At 35.6% G+C, this 18,168-nt stretch overlaps 3 protein-coding genes across 6 annotated transcripts; 1 reads left to right on the top strand and 2 right to left on the bottom strand.

Annotated features, from left to right (window-relative positions):
* Positions 1 to 142: 142 nt before the first annotated feature.
* brcc3 (BRCA1/BRCA2-containing complex, subunit 3) lies at positions 143 to 5,419 on the bottom strand. Its single transcript, XM_066714818.1, has 8 exons — positions 5,255 to 5,419; positions 4,808 to 4,927; positions 4,259 to 4,346; positions 3,680 to 3,768; positions 3,342 to 3,397; positions 2,945 to 3,076; positions 1,546 to 1,589; positions 143 to 1,206 (listed from the first exon to the last, which is right to left on the bottom strand). The coding sequence occupies exons 1-8, from the start codon at positions 5,357 to 5,359 to the stop codon at positions 1,058 to 1,060; spliced, it is 783 nt and encodes a 260-aa protein (XP_066570915.1). The 5' UTR covers positions 5,360 to 5,419; the 3' UTR covers positions 143 to 1,057.
* Positions 5,420 to 5,667: 248 nt separating this feature from the next.
* cmc4 (C-x(9)-C motif containing 4 homolog (S. cerevisiae)) lies at positions 5,668 to 7,415 on the top strand. 4 transcript variants are annotated; one of them, XM_066714820.1, is made up of 4 exons: positions 5,668 to 5,736; positions 6,447 to 6,500; positions 6,619 to 6,685; positions 6,862 to 7,415. In XM_066714820.1, exons 3-4 carry the CDS (start codon positions 6,628 to 6,630, stop codon positions 6,999 to 7,001), a joined length of 198 nt encoding a protein of 65 aa, XP_066570917.1. In that variant the 5' UTR covers positions 5,668 to 5,736; positions 6,447 to 6,500; positions 6,619 to 6,627; the 3' UTR covers positions 7,002 to 7,415. The 4 variants fall into 4 exon arrangements, with proteins under 4 accessions (XP_066570917.1, XP_066570918.1, XP_066570920.1 ...); XM_066714821.1 differs by having other exon boundaries at positions 5,669 to 5,736; positions 6,450 to 6,500; XM_066714823.1 differs by lacking the exon at positions 6,447 to 6,500 and adding an exon at positions 6,347 to 6,394 and having other exon boundaries at positions 5,669 to 5,736.
* Positions 7,416 to 7,478: 63 nt separating this feature from the next.
* Positions 7,479 to 12,769, bottom strand: fundc2 (fun14 domain containing 2). Its single transcript, XM_066714819.1, has 5 exons — positions 12,680 to 12,769; positions 10,691 to 10,841; positions 10,085 to 10,160; positions 9,710 to 9,838; positions 7,479 to 9,252 (listed from the first exon to the last, which is right to left on the bottom strand). Exons 1-5 carry the CDS (start codon positions 12,696 to 12,698, stop codon positions 9,175 to 9,177), a joined length of 453 nt encoding a protein of 150 aa, XP_066570916.1. The 5' UTR covers positions 12,699 to 12,769; the 3' UTR covers positions 7,479 to 9,174.
* Between the last annotated feature and the right edge of the window lie 5,399 nt (positions 12,770 to 18,168).

Below are 18,168 nucleotides of genomic sequence, written 5' to 3'. Positions count from 1 at the left end.
CAGCACAGCATTTTCAGCGCTCTGTGATCGCTTCATAAAAGTAAATACAATAGGGCACAGATATTCCTTATTTAACAAAGCTATTCTGCAGCAAAACCTTTTTTTTAATGCTTATTTTTAAAGGGAATCAAATCAACTCTGGTTTGATCAAAATGCAGAATTTACTTCAGAAAATACATTTAGGAAAACAGACATTGAAAAATAGCTTCCCCAAACCCACCCCCACCCAGTGTACATATAACCTTAAAACACATTCTGAATTAGGATACAAAATCACATTTAATTCATAGATTACATGCAATAACCCACGATGTACATTCTCTTATCTTATCATAATGTGTGAAATTGTACATGTAGTTTTTCCCCATATTGTTTAGCAATTTATCCTGGTGTGCAAGATACAGCCAGTGTCTATAGACTTCATTAGCAGCGCCCAGTTGAAAAGAGATACATAGGTACACCAGCCTATGTGTGATAAAACATATCGACACAGTTGTCACATTTCTCCGAAGTTCTTCACTTACGCAGTGGTTTCAGACAGATATGTTGGAGACTACACTAAGGCCATGAAAGGGACATTTGTCTTAGACCTCCATTTATTTATTTTTTTAAATAACTGGAGTGAGGCTGGGGGAAGACTGACCTGGCTTGGTCTTGATTATCATTGTTCACTTCTTCATCCGCTGATTAGCTTGGACTAAATGGATTTGAACTAAATAGAAATATATTCACTTCTAATTCAAATATTTTGTTTTATTTGACCACTAATTGAGATCATTAAATATTTCCTAAAGGTTTTTAACCTGTCCGAGTTCAGTGCATGTCCTTTACAGCTCCATAGTCACAGCAATATTGACCAAGGGCATCTTGGTTGGTGAACATGGAGAAAGTGCTAGTGTAACAGACTTACTTCAACCGGACAAAGACATGGCTTGAACCGTTTTGCACAAATGGATGACGTATGGATCGATGGGTTCTCGGAATTCCTGATCGTATGCCGTGACACCGTGCCCTTCGGTCCCCGCCCTGCCGAGATCCCCAATTCATGGCAGTCTCTTCACAGGTCAGCGAGTTCCTGTGTCAGCCGCTCCTTCTCCTGCTGAAGCTCCACGATGCTCTGCTTGTTCTGCTCCAGTCGGTCCTCCAGCCACTGCAGGAGGGGTCCGCTGATCGCCGACATCTGACTGCACAGGTTTTTTGTGAAGACTAGAGGAAGCAACAGAGGTTAAGAAAGACAGGTGGACAAGGCAGTTCAGAGCATTTATTTGGATCCCTAGACTTGCGGTTTTTATATGTAGATGTTGATATCAGTGAGTGGAGTAACAGGATATGTTATTTGAAAAACAAAATGGAAATAGTGAGGTGTTTCAGCATTCACTTGGTATAGAAATTAGTGGCTCCCTAGGACCATCATTGCAGACCCCTGTTTTGGTAGCCGATACTTACTGGGGACTACACAAATATTTGCTTTGCCTTGAATGCAAGGTCATCCACCCAAGATTATGTCAATCAACCCCAAAAACAAAATAAACAGTCATGTATTACCTGAACCATTGTGTATCTTTGTGATTGGGTCCAAGTGAGTTAGGCTGAAATTATTAAAAAAGAAAAGGCTGTGAGTAAACAGGATACAAATTTGATGTGCAAATAGTCATCAGGGAGAATATGGGCTGACATGTTTTAAGTACTAGGCCGATTGGGATAAGATCAAGATATTTAGCAGTGTCCAAATATGACCAAGAGTGACCTGGAGTTGGTGGGATATTAAAACTGAAAACAGAAATGATTTTTGATTGGCCATATACCATATCTTGGCAGCTAACCATATGACTTATCTAAGCTTATCTTCTTAAAAGGAAAACACGTATATCTATGTACTTCTACTTTAATCAGCTAACCACACAAAATTTATGTAGAATTAGCGGTGAACTGTTTCCGTTCTTAATCTCAATTTGAAACAGAAAAATATACATCATGTTATGTTTTAAGCTTAAATTAAAGTAAAACTTTTTAATTTCTGAAGATTTTGTTGTTTTTTCATGATCTACATATTTTAACAGTAATTCTGAAATACACAGCAAAATGTTGCAGGAAAGTTATAATACTAATACTACTAATTGTTATTATTTATTCACACTCAACAGGCACCATGAGACTTCCTATCTTGACAACTACAGCCAACCAAAGTCAAATTCAGTGTGAATATCCAGCTTTGTAAACAGGCTATGTTTATGCCCCGCTTCAGGCAGACACCGTAATTCCATTTGTGTCAAATCATGATTGAGTTATTCGAGTCTTACCATGCATGCAGCCCTGCAATCCCCTCAACGTTATTGCAGCCGCAGCTTTCTAAATCCAATCAGCCCAGACAAAGTGTACACAGATACAGTGTGCACCTTCGGAAATTTAGTTTCCCAGTCACAGAGATGGGCGAGTTCTACACCGTGCCCCCTGGAGCACAACTCATTAGATTGTAAAATGTCAGGAAGTGGCCTGGCTCTAGATGAAGATCAGGTTTAGCATCAGGTGCTTTTTTATTTACAATCCCTTTATACAGCATTAAGAGCCGTTTAACTATATCTATATTTTAACCCTATGACTGTACAAGACAGCATAAACAAATGCTGTGTAATTTACTGTATGGAAACTGTGAGCAAGGCTATACACAACTATGTGCACTCATAACAGATCATTTATTCAGCTTGGGTTAATGCAATCAGCGTGTTATAATGAAACCCTGCGTTTCTGTCCATTAAAAACAACTTAATTATCGATGGCAATGATCTATATTGCAGATACAAGCCTTACAACAATGTTTTCATCACCTGGCACATAACATATTTGTCCAGCCTAACAAGCTACAGTATGTTTCAAACATGACTAGAATGAAAACAGCCATGGGCCACCCAGCAGAGATTCAACTGAAAAACAGAAAAGGGCGTACCTGTGAATCCTCCTGTAAGTATCCTGCTCCTCCTGACAGAGGATTTTAGGCAGTTCTACAGCAGATTCCAGACACACCTTGCCAATGGCTTCATGTGGGACAACATGGATGGGAATTTCGATTCTCTCATACCTAATTAAATAAGAACATATTACAGCCCATTTATACACTGCTTCCCTATGTTAAATCTAGGTAATTTTAGATTATATATATATATATATATATCATACAGGAATTAGAACTTGTACTGTTTTACACAATATACACTTGTTTCCCCCCAAATACTTTATTCCTAAAACTGGGAATTTTACAATTGTTGTAGAAGTGGAAAACCTTCTCATATTCCACACTGAGTAGATTGGTGAATAAAAGGGAATCAAAAACAGTGCATACTTACTCAGAACCCTTCTGGGCTTGCACAGACTGGAAACAGGTATAAAGAACTCTGCCAGTCTGTAAGAGGACAAAGCACATATTTTCCAGTAGCAATACTGTATTACTTCAATGAGCTACGCTACTCATCTAAAACACACAGCTAACACAAGCCTTCAAAATGAAGCTTTAAGATGTATGAAAAGATGATAACTGAATAATTTGTTTAAGAAAGTCTGAGATATTACCAACATAAAATTTGTTTTTGTATTTTACACCTAACATGGTCTACTCAAATAGAAAAACAAGAACAGTTGGAAACAGATTAAACAATTTAAAGGATCCCTAATCTATGGTACTTACCTTTGTGTTCTTATCCTCAATGAAACAAGAGAATATCAGCCCTACAAAGCCCTGATCCATCATCTGGTACATTGCCTGAGTTCTTACATCTAAAGGGAAAGATGGAGAGAGAAAATATATTTTGACTTTACCTACCAATATCAATCTTAGCAAGACTTTGGCATCACTATAATCAGAACAAAATATGTTCTTAGGTAACTTGTACTCATAGCCACTTGATGGGAGAGCACCATGTTTGTTAGACTAAATCAGAGACAGTTTAAAAGTATGTCCCAGAATGACAACGTATTCTGATTTTGTACTTTGGCTTTATATTGAAATACAAGCCTGTAGGTGGCACAATTTCTCGGCTTCAGAAATAATGCGAAAAACTATGGAATGATATAATAAAACACGATACTGGTGTCAATATTTGAGCAAAACCTCAGCACCCAACCAAGTGTTGTGCAATTTCAAATCCTTTACCTGATGGGGGCAGGGTGGGGGGGTACCTGGATGCAAAGCAACCTCTGGCAAAGCATTTACAGATGTGTTTTGGTTGTGAGGCATTCTGGGATGGAAATCTCTTGACAGACTTACCAACATGCGATGGCCACACTGTGATGTGGGGGTGAGAGTGGTACCATCCCACTACTCTCATAGGCCGCCCCGTCATCTCAGCTAACCTGTGGCTCTCGTTAAGAAAAAAAATGAATTGTATGTGTGGCTTTGTTTTTTCAAGAATACATTTTAAAAAATGAGTCTGATGTGTAAAGTAATTAGGAGGACATTACAGTATTGATTAGGCCTATACCTTGCCAAAGTATGCCAAAGGTGGACGAGTGTCCTGCAGAATTCACAGATAATTAATCAATGCTTTATTTAAATATTAAGTCATTTAATTATTAATCATTTTATTATTAATTTAATTTAATTTAGGCCAGATGAATCATGGACTTTTTGTCTCTGCCTGTGACCTTACACATTTGATATACGTTTCGGTTAATACAAAGATTGTCATTGTCCAATTAATGCGTTACAGTGAATAAAAAAAGTGATTACAAAATATGAAGCCATGATATTTAAAGCTGCAGTGACACATTAGAGACACAAAGTGCTTTTGACAGGTTGCTGTATTTAAAAGGATATCTCTGCTTCAGTTGAGGCTGCGGAGAGCTGCTCGGGTGAAATCTCAACCCGGTCCTTCCTCTTGTCCGAGCGGCGGAGGATGATCACCGAGTGGATGTGCACGATTCGGTTCGTGTCCACCTGTATTGTAGGCACATACAGATGCCAAACACATCATATTACTCACAAAGACAACAGGAGTGGGGAAACTGACAGCAATGTTTTTCTTCCCCCAAGATACGTTCGTTTGTAGAAATTGTCATGTAACCGAAATGAGAAAACACATTACGTCCTAGTTGAATCAAAACAGATTAGTCACACAGAACAGCCTGACGTGATTACCACTTCTCATGCAATTAGACACAGGCTATTCCTTTACTGACAATATTATGGGGAAGATGTCACGCCTTGCTTAATCTGAAAGGTTCACTTTATCTGAAGGATGCATAGGAAATACCCATAGTTTACCTCTCCAATGCAAAGTCCCATTACTTCTTCCTTTTCTGTGCTCAGGGCATGATTCATACAGACTAGAAACGCGTCCGATTCCAGGTGAACTGCGCTCACCGCCATTCCGACTCCGACTTCAGAGAAACAACAACGGAAGCGTGAAGAGCTCAGAGCGTCCACCACCAGTCCGTCAGCTGAATTGATCCGATGTCACGCACACACTATGAACAACTATGGTTCCTTTTACGGCTCTTTTAAGACTTAAATAATACTAATGTCCTCACTATTTCATCTTGAGTCGTATATGTCATAAACACAATCAAAATAAATTATGAATGAATATACAATTGTTGGCATTTCAATTACAGAGAAACGTGTGTCCACGTAACGACGATATGACCGAGTTAAGATTTCCACTCGGAATGGATTCCAGTGCGCACAGCTCCGTGTCTCTGCGCACACAAGATATTGCAGCGTTTCTGGCAAGATCTCTGAATATTGTAAGTTATAAGCAAACGGAATATGTGTAAAATGAAACACATTGTTATTGCCCTACGCCGCTCTGTTAGCGATTGTTAACCTGTGCTTTTCATTTTAACTGTTCGCAGAAAACGAAGCTTTATTTGTACCTGATATCGATGAACGTCTCACATTCTTGTGTCAGTGTTGTGCATGTCCATCGTTATAGTTTTAAACAGACAAATGTGACAGTCAAATACATGTAAGAATCAATTTGAGCCATAAGGACGTGTGTGGGTGTGACAGTTTCTTTGTCAATAATTAGTTTATTACCTTTAAAATGTACTGTAAATGACATTGGATTACATTAGATGCTTGACTTTTGTAGTAGTACTAGTAGGCCTAAACCTGCTTATATTAATAATAACATTGCTTATTGCATTGACATGAAAACAATCGCAGTTTTTTCATTGACATGCTCATCATGGTATTGTAAACACCCCCCCACCTTTACGACTGTTGTTTATTGCACTCATTTATTATTATTTTTATTTATTTATTAATTCATTTATTAGCAGACGCCCTTGTCCAGGGCAATTTAGCAGCCAATATAATTTGCCTACACTTACATTGGTTTTGTTTTTGTTAAAGCCCGTGTGACAAGCTAAGCAACGGCCAGCTGTAAGGAGTGATAGACAGGTAGTGATTTAAATAATGCAAATAACCGGTCTTTTATATTATTATTTCTTAGCAGACACACTTACCCAGAGCACCTTACAGTTGTTACACTCAGAAAGAAAACAAGGTAATTAGACATTTGTTGTGTATTGTTCTACCAATTTTTAGTGTCCAGAAATCATTTAAATAGGATTTTCAGTTAGATCCATGTTTGTCAACTTTAAAGTCTGATTCTGTTTCTGCAGGATCCTGAAATGTCCCGGAAAGATCCCTGCCAGAAACAAGCATGTGAAATTCAGAAATGCCTGCAAGGTACTATAGTAATAGGCTATGTTTACTATACTGCCACATGCTCTTACTCACCTCATATTTGCCCCCTTTTTGATGGCCAAATAAATATATATCACCTTGAAATTACACACTCCATGAATTACAAAGCTAGGCCTTTTGCTAGCATTTACAGTAGGATTTGTATTTTCTTTCTACAGCAAACAAGTACATTGAGAGCAGATGTAAGGATGTAATCAGAGCGATGCGACGGTGCTGTGAGATTCACGCTGCAGAGAAGTCTGTCTGCTGCTCAGGTTTCGTAAAAGAACAGAAAGAAGGGAACACAAGCAATATATAACTCAGGTTTTCACTTCATTATGCTACAGAAGAACCAGTGAAAACTACTTGAATGTGAATTTCAGTATGCACGATCGTTTATATAATTTCAATTAATTTATTGACCACAAGTCATTTTAGTTTTCAGCAAAATAATTAAATTTGGGAAATTGTGTTTATACTCAAAAGATGAAGTGATTGCAGTTGATATGCAAACTGTAGCATAGGTATTAAATAATACTTTACTTTCCCAAATGTTTAGACTTCATTACTCATGCTGGAATTCCTTTCACTAAGGGGAAACCAGTTTATTTGGTTCGTAATGTCTGATGTACATCCTGCTCACGTTGTGGGATTTGAATAATTAATGTATGTAGAAATATATAATATATACATTACTTTTATATTACTAATAAAAAAAGAGCATTGGGCTTTATTTTCCCTAGTAAAACATGTTTCTTTATTACTTTAAAGAAAATCACAACATTGCTTTTCAGAAAACAGTAAAACAAACCATTTTTATTTTTGTGTAGTCAACAAATTTGTAACACTTTATAAAGTGTTTAAATTGGAACTGCTTGCTACTTGTAAGGAGTGGCTATACAAAAGAAACAGCTTCTTAATAAATAATAGCCTTAAATAAACTTTGGCACAGGTCGTGATTTAGTCAGTAAGTATCAGGGCAGCTTGAATTTCTTCAGCTACATTATTCTGCTGATACTTGGCCTTAAATGATAATATTTCCAAACTGAACACACATAAGAGTCACAGCAGCTAATAAATAATTTTTGTATTCAGACTCTTAAACACATTCCATGTTTTAATGATTCCCATTCCTTTCAATTGCAAAGAAACCAAAATACTTCACTTTCTTTTTTAGGTCAAGGTCAATTTCTAAAATCTCAGACATGCGAAATGTTTCCTTTGTACAACACAGGCCTCTATTTAGCTTAATTTATTATCCCTTCAAACTCTTATGGCTGGTTTCACAATGTTATTTTAGGTAGAGTAGTGGTAGGCTAGTGCTAATCAAGGTCTGTGAAACCAACCATTCGTGTATAATGTGAAGCTTTATAAAGGTAGAAAAGTAACTTGGCGTAAGCTTAGTTTAAATGTTCAGAGTTCAGTTTTTTTAAGAATTTGAACAGCCACAGGTGTGTATGGGTTGAATTAATAAATAAGGAAATGAACACTCCACTTCTTTTAGCATGAATGGGTTTCTCATGCATTTTGAAAGCATGACAGAATTACAAACACTAGTGCCTCTTTAAAATAGAAATACCTTATCAAAAATAGCAGGTATTTTAGATGAAGGGATGACAAACATGTTTGTTTTCTTAACTTAAGGACTACCTCACCGATCTCAGACCACCTCTGCCCGGGATCTGCTGAGCAAATAGAAAGCTACTGACAGCCATCTGTTTGGATGGGGGCTACAATAACAGCAGGAAACTTGCTTAACCCTGTTGACCTTACATCAGCATTTTCTTTCACTGAACAATTTTGCAAACACAGATGGGGAGGCAGAGAATTCTTAACTAGTGAGGGGAGAAACGCCAGACACCTGGGCTCAGTATGGTTGCTTCTGCAGATTGAGCTCTCTAAGCAAGGTTAAATGATGTTGAGTGGGATAATGTAGCATTGATATGACTAGATGCCTGCCTTTGTACTGATCAATATTTCTCTACAATGACCTCATTCAACTACTTTGGGCAGTGTATAGTAAAATGTACATTTCTATGGTAATCTTTTGGACTGGCGTGCAATGTCCACTTATTGGCCGTACATTCCCACACTTCTCTTCTAATGAGTGCGCTGTACGGTGTTGAACAAACCATCCATTTTCTTAAGCTCCATTTCAAATAGAACAAATATAATAAAATGCATATAGTGCAGTAAATATACCGGTTTAAAGAAAACAATGCTTTCTCTATTTATATAATGGCCTAAGGTACCACATCTGGTTTGTTTTGAATTTAAAATCGTACACAAAGCGATTGGGCTACATCAACTCTGCAACAGTTCAAATACAAATATACAGCATGTTGTAGTTTTTTTCTTTTGACTGTTGTTGTAACCCTAAACAACAGCTTCAACAGAAACGGTGCAGCTTTTACACTGAGAAGAGGAAACAAAAAGAAAAAAAAAAAATGGGTTCTCCAAATGGAAGGTGATGCTAAGTGTTAAAACTTTTCCTAGGATGCCAGTCCAATCAGAAATCCCCCAGCAAAACCTCCAGTCAGTACAATGTTCTTCTTTACAAATGTTGTCACCTGTTCAAAAAAAGAAGAAGAGAAACACAGTAAGCATTTTAAATATTCCGTGGTTTCTTCCACTGTTCAGAGTTTTATCTGTTGTAATCTCACACTCAGAGCCAGCTGAGGGTCACGGAATCACAACTGGCCATTGAAAAACTACCCAGAGACGATGGCAAAGAGCGAGTCATTCATAACATTGGCTTTAAATGGCCCCTTCTCACTGGGAGCCAGTAATGCTGAATTTAAAGTGAGCAACAGGTTAAGGTGGTTAGATCTGATTGCTTGTTCATAATCCCCCAAAAATCGATTGTACCCTCACCAATCAAAATTTTGATTTTTAAAAAACACTTGCAAGGATGTTTTCAACTTTGTGGTAAATAGTATAATGCAATAACAGCAGGTGTTTTATTCCAATGGAGGTAAATGCTCAAGCGTAAAACAGAGGGCACTCGCCACACAAACACCAGCTCACCTCGTCAACTTTAGTCCGCACTTCTTTAGGAGGTTTCTCTGCGTTCAGTTTCAGCTGCTTCTTGGCCTTGTTCACGTCTTGCTCCACTCTCTTCCAGTCAACTTTGATGTATCCTGTGTGGTTTGCGATCTGAAAGGTAGATATTTTTAATCTACTAGTCTATTAACAATTATAAACTTGTCATTATTTTCTAGCCCTTTACACAGTATATGAATGTCCAGATCCATAGTATACATTCTAATGAATAACCCGAATCCGTGAAGAGCTTGAGTAATTGAAAAGTATTTTTTTTTTGGCCTACCAAACCTTCTTAAAAATCATGACATACAGTACACCAAATTGAAGGTATTGTGCTCAGAATGTCACTCCAGTTACCTGCAGCAGGAAGAACCCTCCCCCCACTGCGGACGCTGCCACTTTTCCCACTTTCTTAAAGAGAAAGCCAGCGCACCTAAGACAGGAGGAATGGAAATAGACGCTCAGCCATGTTACTCACAGACAACTTTCATTTTAAGCATTTAAAAACTAATTATAAGAACAATTGTTAACATGCCCATTTGGGAAATAAAGAATAAACTCAACACATTCAAGAATTGAATATCATAAGATCACTGAGAAAAGCTGTACCGGCATCATCAAGTCTCTATAAAATAAATTAATGCATTCACCTCTGAAGAAAGTATAATCAGGCCATACTGTATACGTCATATTTTATATGGTTTAATATATTCTATGTATTTCAAATTTACATTATGCACCTTTATTTTATTAGAATAGTAAAAAAAACAATCTTCTCTCTGGGTGAACAACAGGACTTGATAACCTAAATCCATGCATGCAAAATGATACATATTGACTGCTTTAGTATCTGGTGTGTCTATTAAAGTGGAAGAATGCAGTCATAGTGAATTATTTTAGTGCACAATATCAAACAAAGAATCTGCTCCCACTGGACAAAGGTGCTCAACACAAATCACTCACCAGCCAGTTACTCCTCCTATGGCAAGCTGTGTGGCAACAGAATACTTTTCAGCAATCGGTCCAGAGTTGCGGCCAAAGATTTTGTTCCACCACCGCTGTTTCTTGGCATACTCTGTCAGGTCAATCACATTAAAAGTTTCCTCACCCTTTCCTGCAAACAGCAAAGAAATACTAACATACTAAAAGAAAAGTTACTAGCGACAGAACCCGGGTTTCATATTTTACATAACACAGGAATTAAATGCAATACAATTACATAGTCTTAGCTTTTTATGAGCAGCAACCTCTTGATATGTTTTACTTAATTCCAAGAGCAAACACGGTCATAACTCAGAGGGTCCAAAAGCCACAACTAATAATAATACAATTTGTGAGATGCAGGAATATTGTTTGATATCTTGTTTGCTGAAAACTACAATTTTGCTATTTCTTGAAATATATTACAAAATACTTAAATACTGTGTAATTTGGTTTGTGCAAATAACATCAGGGTGTCATTTAATGTCAACCTGTAAGACTTAAAAAATACCTTTGTACTTTTGAATTAGGCCTATATACAAAAAGTTTTATTTTGTAGAATGAGGTCAAATGTTAATGCTCTATAGCTAATACTTTATACTCTTATCTTTTGCTTATCAGAAAGATAGCACTCTTTCAACAAACAGCCTGTGTTCGCTGTCGCTACCTGATGACATGAATGATAAGACTACTGTTAAGACAAATATTTATATTTCATCTGCCACTATTTTTGCAAATAGTACAATAACTGGATTCAGAGGGTAGACTGTAAATACAGGTGAATAGAGATCAGCAGCTAAGGCTGAAACTGTCTGACCTTGACCGCTGTCTTTCTAGCAGAAGTCAATTTAAATGAGCTCAAAATAGCCCTAATCTCAGGCTGTTAGCAGATGGCAATTGGTTTCATTTTCAGTCAGATGGATTTGTAACTGGCACAGGTGAGAGAGATAAGATCCGTCTGCAACTGTCTATACAAGGCAACGTTTAACCTTCATGATAAACACTGCAAGTAAACAGAAAGCAGGGCTGGGAAATGTGAAACCGAAACTGTATAGCCTATATAAGAATTTCACTGCAGAATCAAAATGGCAAACGAGAGAAAATAAAATATTTAAAAAGTATTATTAAAGTGAAGGGTTTTCCTTTTTTTGCCATGTTGTGAGGATCGTGTAAAATGGTTTATACCAGTAATGTCTTGGGTCTTATTTGTGGATTGCCAAGATGTATGATGGAAATATACTCCCATCCATTCAAACAAGCACTGTATGCAGTAACAATGTAATGTAACGCCCTTAGAAAGTGAGTATGCACGGAGGAATTTGAGTGGCCCTCCCTGTCAATTAAAACAAGACCATTTTATCTCCAGACTGCCATCACAGTAATCCCTTGAATTATCGACATTGATTGATTCTCCATCTGGTCAATCAGTATGGTAAATAATAATTCAGATCGCTTCATTGTTCAGTAACTTTTAAAAATATGAACTTTGTCTATCGTTGTCTATATTTTTTGAATGACGCAGCTACAGTTAAAGACTACGATTTTAATTCAGCAAGAAAATAACGTAATAACAGCACACGCCAACCACGATCTCAGATCAACAGAACCATGTGATTAATCTGTTATTTTATTAATACTTTAAATCGACATCTTCCTGCATTCAGTCTAAGCTATATATCCGTCTACAACAACATGTATTTATATTTATTTTATGTATGTATTGATTGAGTTAAAGCAATCTCGATGAACCCCTATTGTAAAATAATCCCCGAGGCTCAGATACTAAACGCAGCTCTTTGAAGTGTCCCTGATGACAACTCCGTTTGCGTTTGAAGGGCAACAACATTCAAAACACATGCGTACTTTTCTGTTAGCCTCGCATTTTCAATACATAATCGTGTACTATTAAGTGGTTTTAAAATGATACATGTATTATTAATTACAACTATTATTTTGCAAAAGGACACTTGCCTTCATTCTTCTCTGCCATCTTGCCAGCTAATTCCAACCCGGAAGTAGTTCCCGGACTCAGACAGACGCTTCCTGTTAGTATCACGTGGTGCGACACGTCACTGTTGTTATGTCATGTCTGTAAATAAATAGATAAACAAGAGAGTTGCTGGGTGGAGCACTAGCACAGAAAATATTAATTTCACAAATATATATATATATATGTGAAATTAATATTCGCATTGTACTTTATGAAGCATAAGAACAACATTTTTGTCCAAATACATTTTGTATTTTTCTTCTTTCTCCTCCTTCTCCTTCTTTTCCTTTTACTTCTTTCTTCGTTCTTTGTATGAATGTAATGATTAAAACTAGAACTTTAGATAATCCAGGAGATATGAGAGTACAGTTACAGTTATTACGCATTCATGCATGGGAACCAAATATGATAAATAAATATTATATATGTCTAACTATTTTTCAGGTTGTTTTTTTTTACCCACGCACAAATAAAAGACAAGAAAAGCTAAGCAAATAAACTTCAAAACAAACTTCAGCAACTTAACATCTTGAACAATTAGGGGGCAGTTTCAGTAATTCAATTTAAAAGTTTGTGATTAGAATGAACACTTAAAAAGGAGCACTGGTGATCTGGGTTTTTGTGCTTTTAATCTGTTTTTTTATTTATTATTATTTACATAACAAATGATCTGGTATTTCCCTGCTTTTTTATAGGACAACTGTCAATTTATGCTGGTTGTTACACACAGACTGTTCAAAATGAGAAGATGAATGTAACATGATTACAATTACATGTTGCCTCTTTACTTACTTAATTACATATTCTTTTTGAATTTTGATCTGATTTTATCTGTTTCCTGTACACAACATTGCACTGCAACCATCGCTGATCTCACACTCTGAAACTTTCAGCCTGAAGGAGCTTCCCCAAGAGAGGCAGAAGTCTCATTTCATTTACTTTTTGTAATAATCTGAATCAGGTTTCATGTACTACATCAAGCAATTATCAAATGAGTATTTCCTTTGCATGTTAACAGATGCACGTGATGCCTTAAAAAAATATTTAATTTTATATCTGATAAAATAACCCAGGTAACATATTGCCTGAACTGTGGATCATGTTGAGAAAAGATTGGCTGTGCCCTGAATTGTTTTGGTTACATGCTATTACAGGTTGGTCCCAGTGTGTGAAGACAAGATTGCATCCTTTCTTCTTTTTGAACAGACCTACAGGATGGTTTGAACACAGGTAAATATTTATAATTTATTGAGGGAACCCAAAATACAATGCAGTGCATATAATATATGGCATGTGACTGAATTACTTGACTTGAATTAGGGTTGCCTAAAGGTGTTATCATATTATACTCAGTCCCCACTGAATAATATCCTGTCTAAAACTATCCTAGACCTAGACTGTGCCTTAGCCCAGCTTTGACACAGTTCTTCCCTGAATATTTTCATAAATGCATAAAAGTCCATTGCCTATATTTTCTCTGTGATGTAAACCTCAGAATGAAAATAGTGGTGGAATGAGGGGCTGAATATATTGATGCACATTTCTAAATAATTTCAGCATGATGATATGAAATAGTCACTCTTGCCATATCCTGTACTTTTACTTTTTTATAGGTTATATGTTTATATTATGGTCTACTACATATGACTATTTAAAGTTGACTCATTGACCTTTTCAAAGGTGATGTCAAAGATGGTTATTGATTCTGAGAAGGCAGTGAATCAGATATGGAGGTGAATCAGATTTTCTACATGATATGTGATTTACATGCGAAAATACATTTAGGAAGATTCTGGGAAACTGAAAAAAACATGAAATTATAGAAATATGTAACATCCTCAATGAAACAACAATTTGCATCCTGTGATACTTGCATCTTAACAGGACTAATATTTGCATCAAAGTTGTACTTTGTAATTATTGCATAGCCACCTTCTACTATGACAACATGTCGTAGTAATTATTATAATATACAGTTTATTTTCATGTAGCTTTATCAGCTTGCATAGAATTTATTCACGTAATATAAGCAGCAGAGTTAAAAGTGAATGAACATTATGTAAATACCCTCAAACGTGTGTATATGTATAGAGTACACTGGGTAAAAAGAGTAATATAGAGAGATGTCCACATTAAAAATTAAATGTGTTAAATACCATGTTAAAATAAATGCAACCAGAAATTGTTTAATGTCTTTTATTGAGGAAAATGGCAATACACATTATAGAATCCTGACATTGCAATGACATTATCAGCGGCTTTCTCCGGGGTGGTTAATAATGTCATTATTGACCCAGTAATCAGATGTAGCTGTATATAAATATCACACAGACTCTACACTGAATACTGAGCAAACAACAGACATAACAGATAGTGCCGATCAGGTACTTATTCATATACATATAATGAGTTAAACTGTACAGTTGTCTAAGAATCCAGGAAATAAAACATTAGAATATGCCTAAAATGAAGAAATGAATTTAAATGATTATTTCCAGTTTCCTACCTAGAACCTTGTATTGTATTAATTGAAAATAAACTTTACCTGATTGTTAAATTCACCATGCTGCAACCCTCCATTTTTGTTTTACCAAAGGGGAATACCATAGTCTTATTATACATAAAGCGAACATGGTTATTTCCTCGCATTGCCCACATGACCTGGATTGAAGCCAGGCTGCTCTGAGATCTGTCATTGGTGCTCCTCTCAAGTGCTTCCTACCAGCTTCAGTTGAAAAATACACAAGCTGGTTAATATTGCATTACGTAGCATAATGATTGTCCTTCATTTGTTTGCTGATGAACATAACACACACACACACAACATTTATTTTCAGTTTATAAAGAGAAGTACCATTAAAATTGTAAAAGTCCTTTACATAATAGGCAATTTTAAATAAAATTAAATTTTGCTAATACAATATTCACAATAGACATAATTCCATATTTTTGTTCTACTGAAGTAAGTCAAAGTTTTAATAAGTTTCATTAGATTCCTTTTCTGGCAGTGCTTGTATTTTGTATTTAAGTTTTCATCTCTATAAAAAAGTCATGATTTTGAAATTTAAGATTTATAAATATACATAATATTTGGTGTCCTTTAACCAACTTTTTATCTTGTTGTTTATATTGATTGTATGAAAATAATAAAAATTAAAGTAAGTTTATCAAGTTTGCAGTGCATGCTTCTGTTTCAATATGATCACATGTAACTTTCCATCTTGCAACAACTTCTGTAGATGCGCTGTTTCTTCTCTGTTCTCTCAAACGTGCCATTTATGCCTATATTTAGAATGAATTCACTTATATATTAACTTATGCTTTCATTAGACACAACACTGCATAATCCTGCATTATCATCATAATTATAAGAATGTGTTGAAAGTAAAAATAAATGGTTTCACTGCTTACTTAAGAGGGCTTGCATCTGACGTACACTGAAATTCCTAGAAGTCAAATGAGCGATCTTCAGTCAGATACAGAAAGTATAATTATTGGCCCTATTACTTTTTCAACTTGCACCCCCTTGACTTCCTGATATTTTTCAAAATGTATTTTTGCATTTAAAGTAAATTACTTCACAAACTCAAATCTCGTAACCAGCTAAAACCATTCAACTACAATTTGTGGTAAAGAAAGGCAAAGTTATTCTCAATCTTAATTAGGTTACTGAAACTTCTTGTATATGCAGACTATCAATCATATTGATAATAACACTTTATAATATGGTATGAAAACCTACCTGGTAGCAAACTCTACCTGTTTCAGCTTTCTTCTCTCCATCGCTTCAAAGACTGTGGGCTACACATCCTTCCTGCTACAGGCAGCCCCAAATTCTAAGAATATGTAAAGCAACTTCCTCAATTGACATGTATTTGCAACATTGGCTGTAGGGCACTTTAAAAAAAAATGTTAAGCCTTTGTCAGAATGATGAAAAGCTGTTGGTTCTGTTCAGCAAAAGCTGCTGTGACTGAGTTTTAAGTACTGTGAGCTTGGTTTTAATAGTATCACATTCTCTGAATTCCCCTGGGTCTCTCGCTCCACCTCTATGGGAATTATTGAGAATGTTACTCACCTTTCAGGGACAGTCCCACTTTATAGGGGCACTTTATACCAAATATCTCCAGACATACTGTACTGTATAAATATTTATAATTTATATATGTATGTGTGTGTGTGTATGTAGGATAGTCGTGTTATGTATTCCATTTGTAATGGTTTAAATGAAACCATTTAGGTTTAAGGGTGACCAAAATGACAGCACACACAATTATTCTGTTTTAATATTGAGATGAAGTGGGGGAGGGCGCTGGGCAGTACATCATTGCTCTCTCTCCTTTCTTTTTTTTTCTTCTCTCTCACTTGGAATTTTTCATGACCATATTTTGTGAAAGTGGTCACGTCAGTTTCCCAAAAGTTCAGAAAAAGTACTTTCTGTCTTCACGTCTTTCTTTCTTTGAATGACAATATTTTAACCCTGGCCTTTTGCTTCCAGACACATTTGTGCGACATCTCAGAGAAAGGGGCTTCTTCTATTTTAATTTATATTTTTCCCTCTGAATCTTGAATACAAAATGTGAATTCCACTTCTGTAATTAGAAACCACAAAACTACAAAAAGAAACCACAAAACTACAAAAGTAAGGTGCAAGTGAGCAGCATTTTTATCCAGAAAAACAATAAACCTGATACTCTCAGAATTCCAGCAGAATATGGCACATACACACACACACACACACACACACACACACACACACACATATATATATATATATATATATTAAGTTTCCATCACTGATTCTGCTCTGTCATAATAAATAAATAAAACTAATCAAAGAACAGATAGAGTCATTAAACAATCAGGCCTATATATGTATCTTAGAATTTTGCTACACTGGGATAAACCCCAATTAACATTTATTTTATGGTAGTAAGTTCTGTCTCTATACCTCTTTTTAAACAAACTTGTGATAATTGCTTAAAGAGCATTCTCATTACATTTCTCATTAAAAGTGTGTTTCATTTATTTATTTGTGTTTTGATTTATGTAAGTACATTTTTATTGTTTCATTGGCTTTGTTTTTGTTTTATTTGTGTCCTTATTGTGTTATTTATGTATGTATTTATTTAAACATTCACCTAAATTCTGTTGAAACAAAATCATAACTAAATATATAATAATTCAATATAACAGTGTGATTTTAAAATAAATAATTTAAAGGAGAAATTTTACAAAAGTAATTTATTTTCACTCATAGGTATTTTATATTATTATTACATATTACATATATTACATTACATCTCCTGTGTAAAAACACAGAAAAAGTTGACTTCATTACAATTTTTGATCTTGAAAATATTGGAAATTGAATTAATTTAGCTTATTGTTTTGTATTATTATATTTTGCATAATTTTTATATTTGTATTACTATTCTTTTGTTTTATTGTATTATTATGTGGGGGTACCTT

This window comes from Amia ocellicauda, chromosome 10 (genome assembly GCF_036373705.1).
Source record: "Amia ocellicauda isolate fAmiCal2 chromosome 10, fAmiCal2.hap1, whole genome shotgun sequence".
NCBI classification, from domain to species: domain Eukaryota; kingdom Metazoa; phylum Chordata; class Actinopteri; order Amiiformes; family Amiidae; genus Amia; species Amia ocellicauda.
This window is presented reverse-complemented; position numbering and strand designations above follow the sequence as displayed.

Bases quoted from the DNA above. Each gene is read 5' to 3' on its own strand.
- cmc4 (XM_066714820.1), top strand. From the start codon at position 6,628: ATGTCCCGGAAAGATCCCTGCCAGAAACAAGCATGTGAAATTCAGAAA. The intron at 6,686-6,861 runs GTACTATAGTAA...TTCTTTCTACAG, and splicing joins AATTCAGAAATGCCTGCAAG to CAAACAAGTACATTGAGAGC.
- brcc3 (XM_066714818.1), bottom strand. From the start codon at position 5,359: ATGGCGGTGAGCGCAGTTCACCTGGAATCGGACGCGTTTCTAGTCTGT. The intron at 3,398-3,679 runs GTAAGTACCATA...GTCCTCTTACAG, and splicing joins TTGAGGATAAGAACACAAAG to ACTGGCAGAGTTCTTTATAC. The intron at 1,207-1,545 runs GTAATACATGAC...TGCTTCCTCTAG, and splicing joins AAAGATACACAATGGTTCAG to TCTTCACAAAAAACCTGTGC.
- fundc2 (XM_066714819.1), bottom strand. The intron at 9,839-10,084 runs GTAACTGGAGTG...TCTACCTTTCAG, and splicing joins GAGGGTTCTTCCTGCTGCAG to ATCGCAAACCACACAGGATA. The intron at 9,253-9,709 runs GTGAGCTGGTGT...TTTTTTGAACAG, and splicing joins TGCGGACTAAAGTTGACGAG to GTGACAACATTTGTAAAGAA.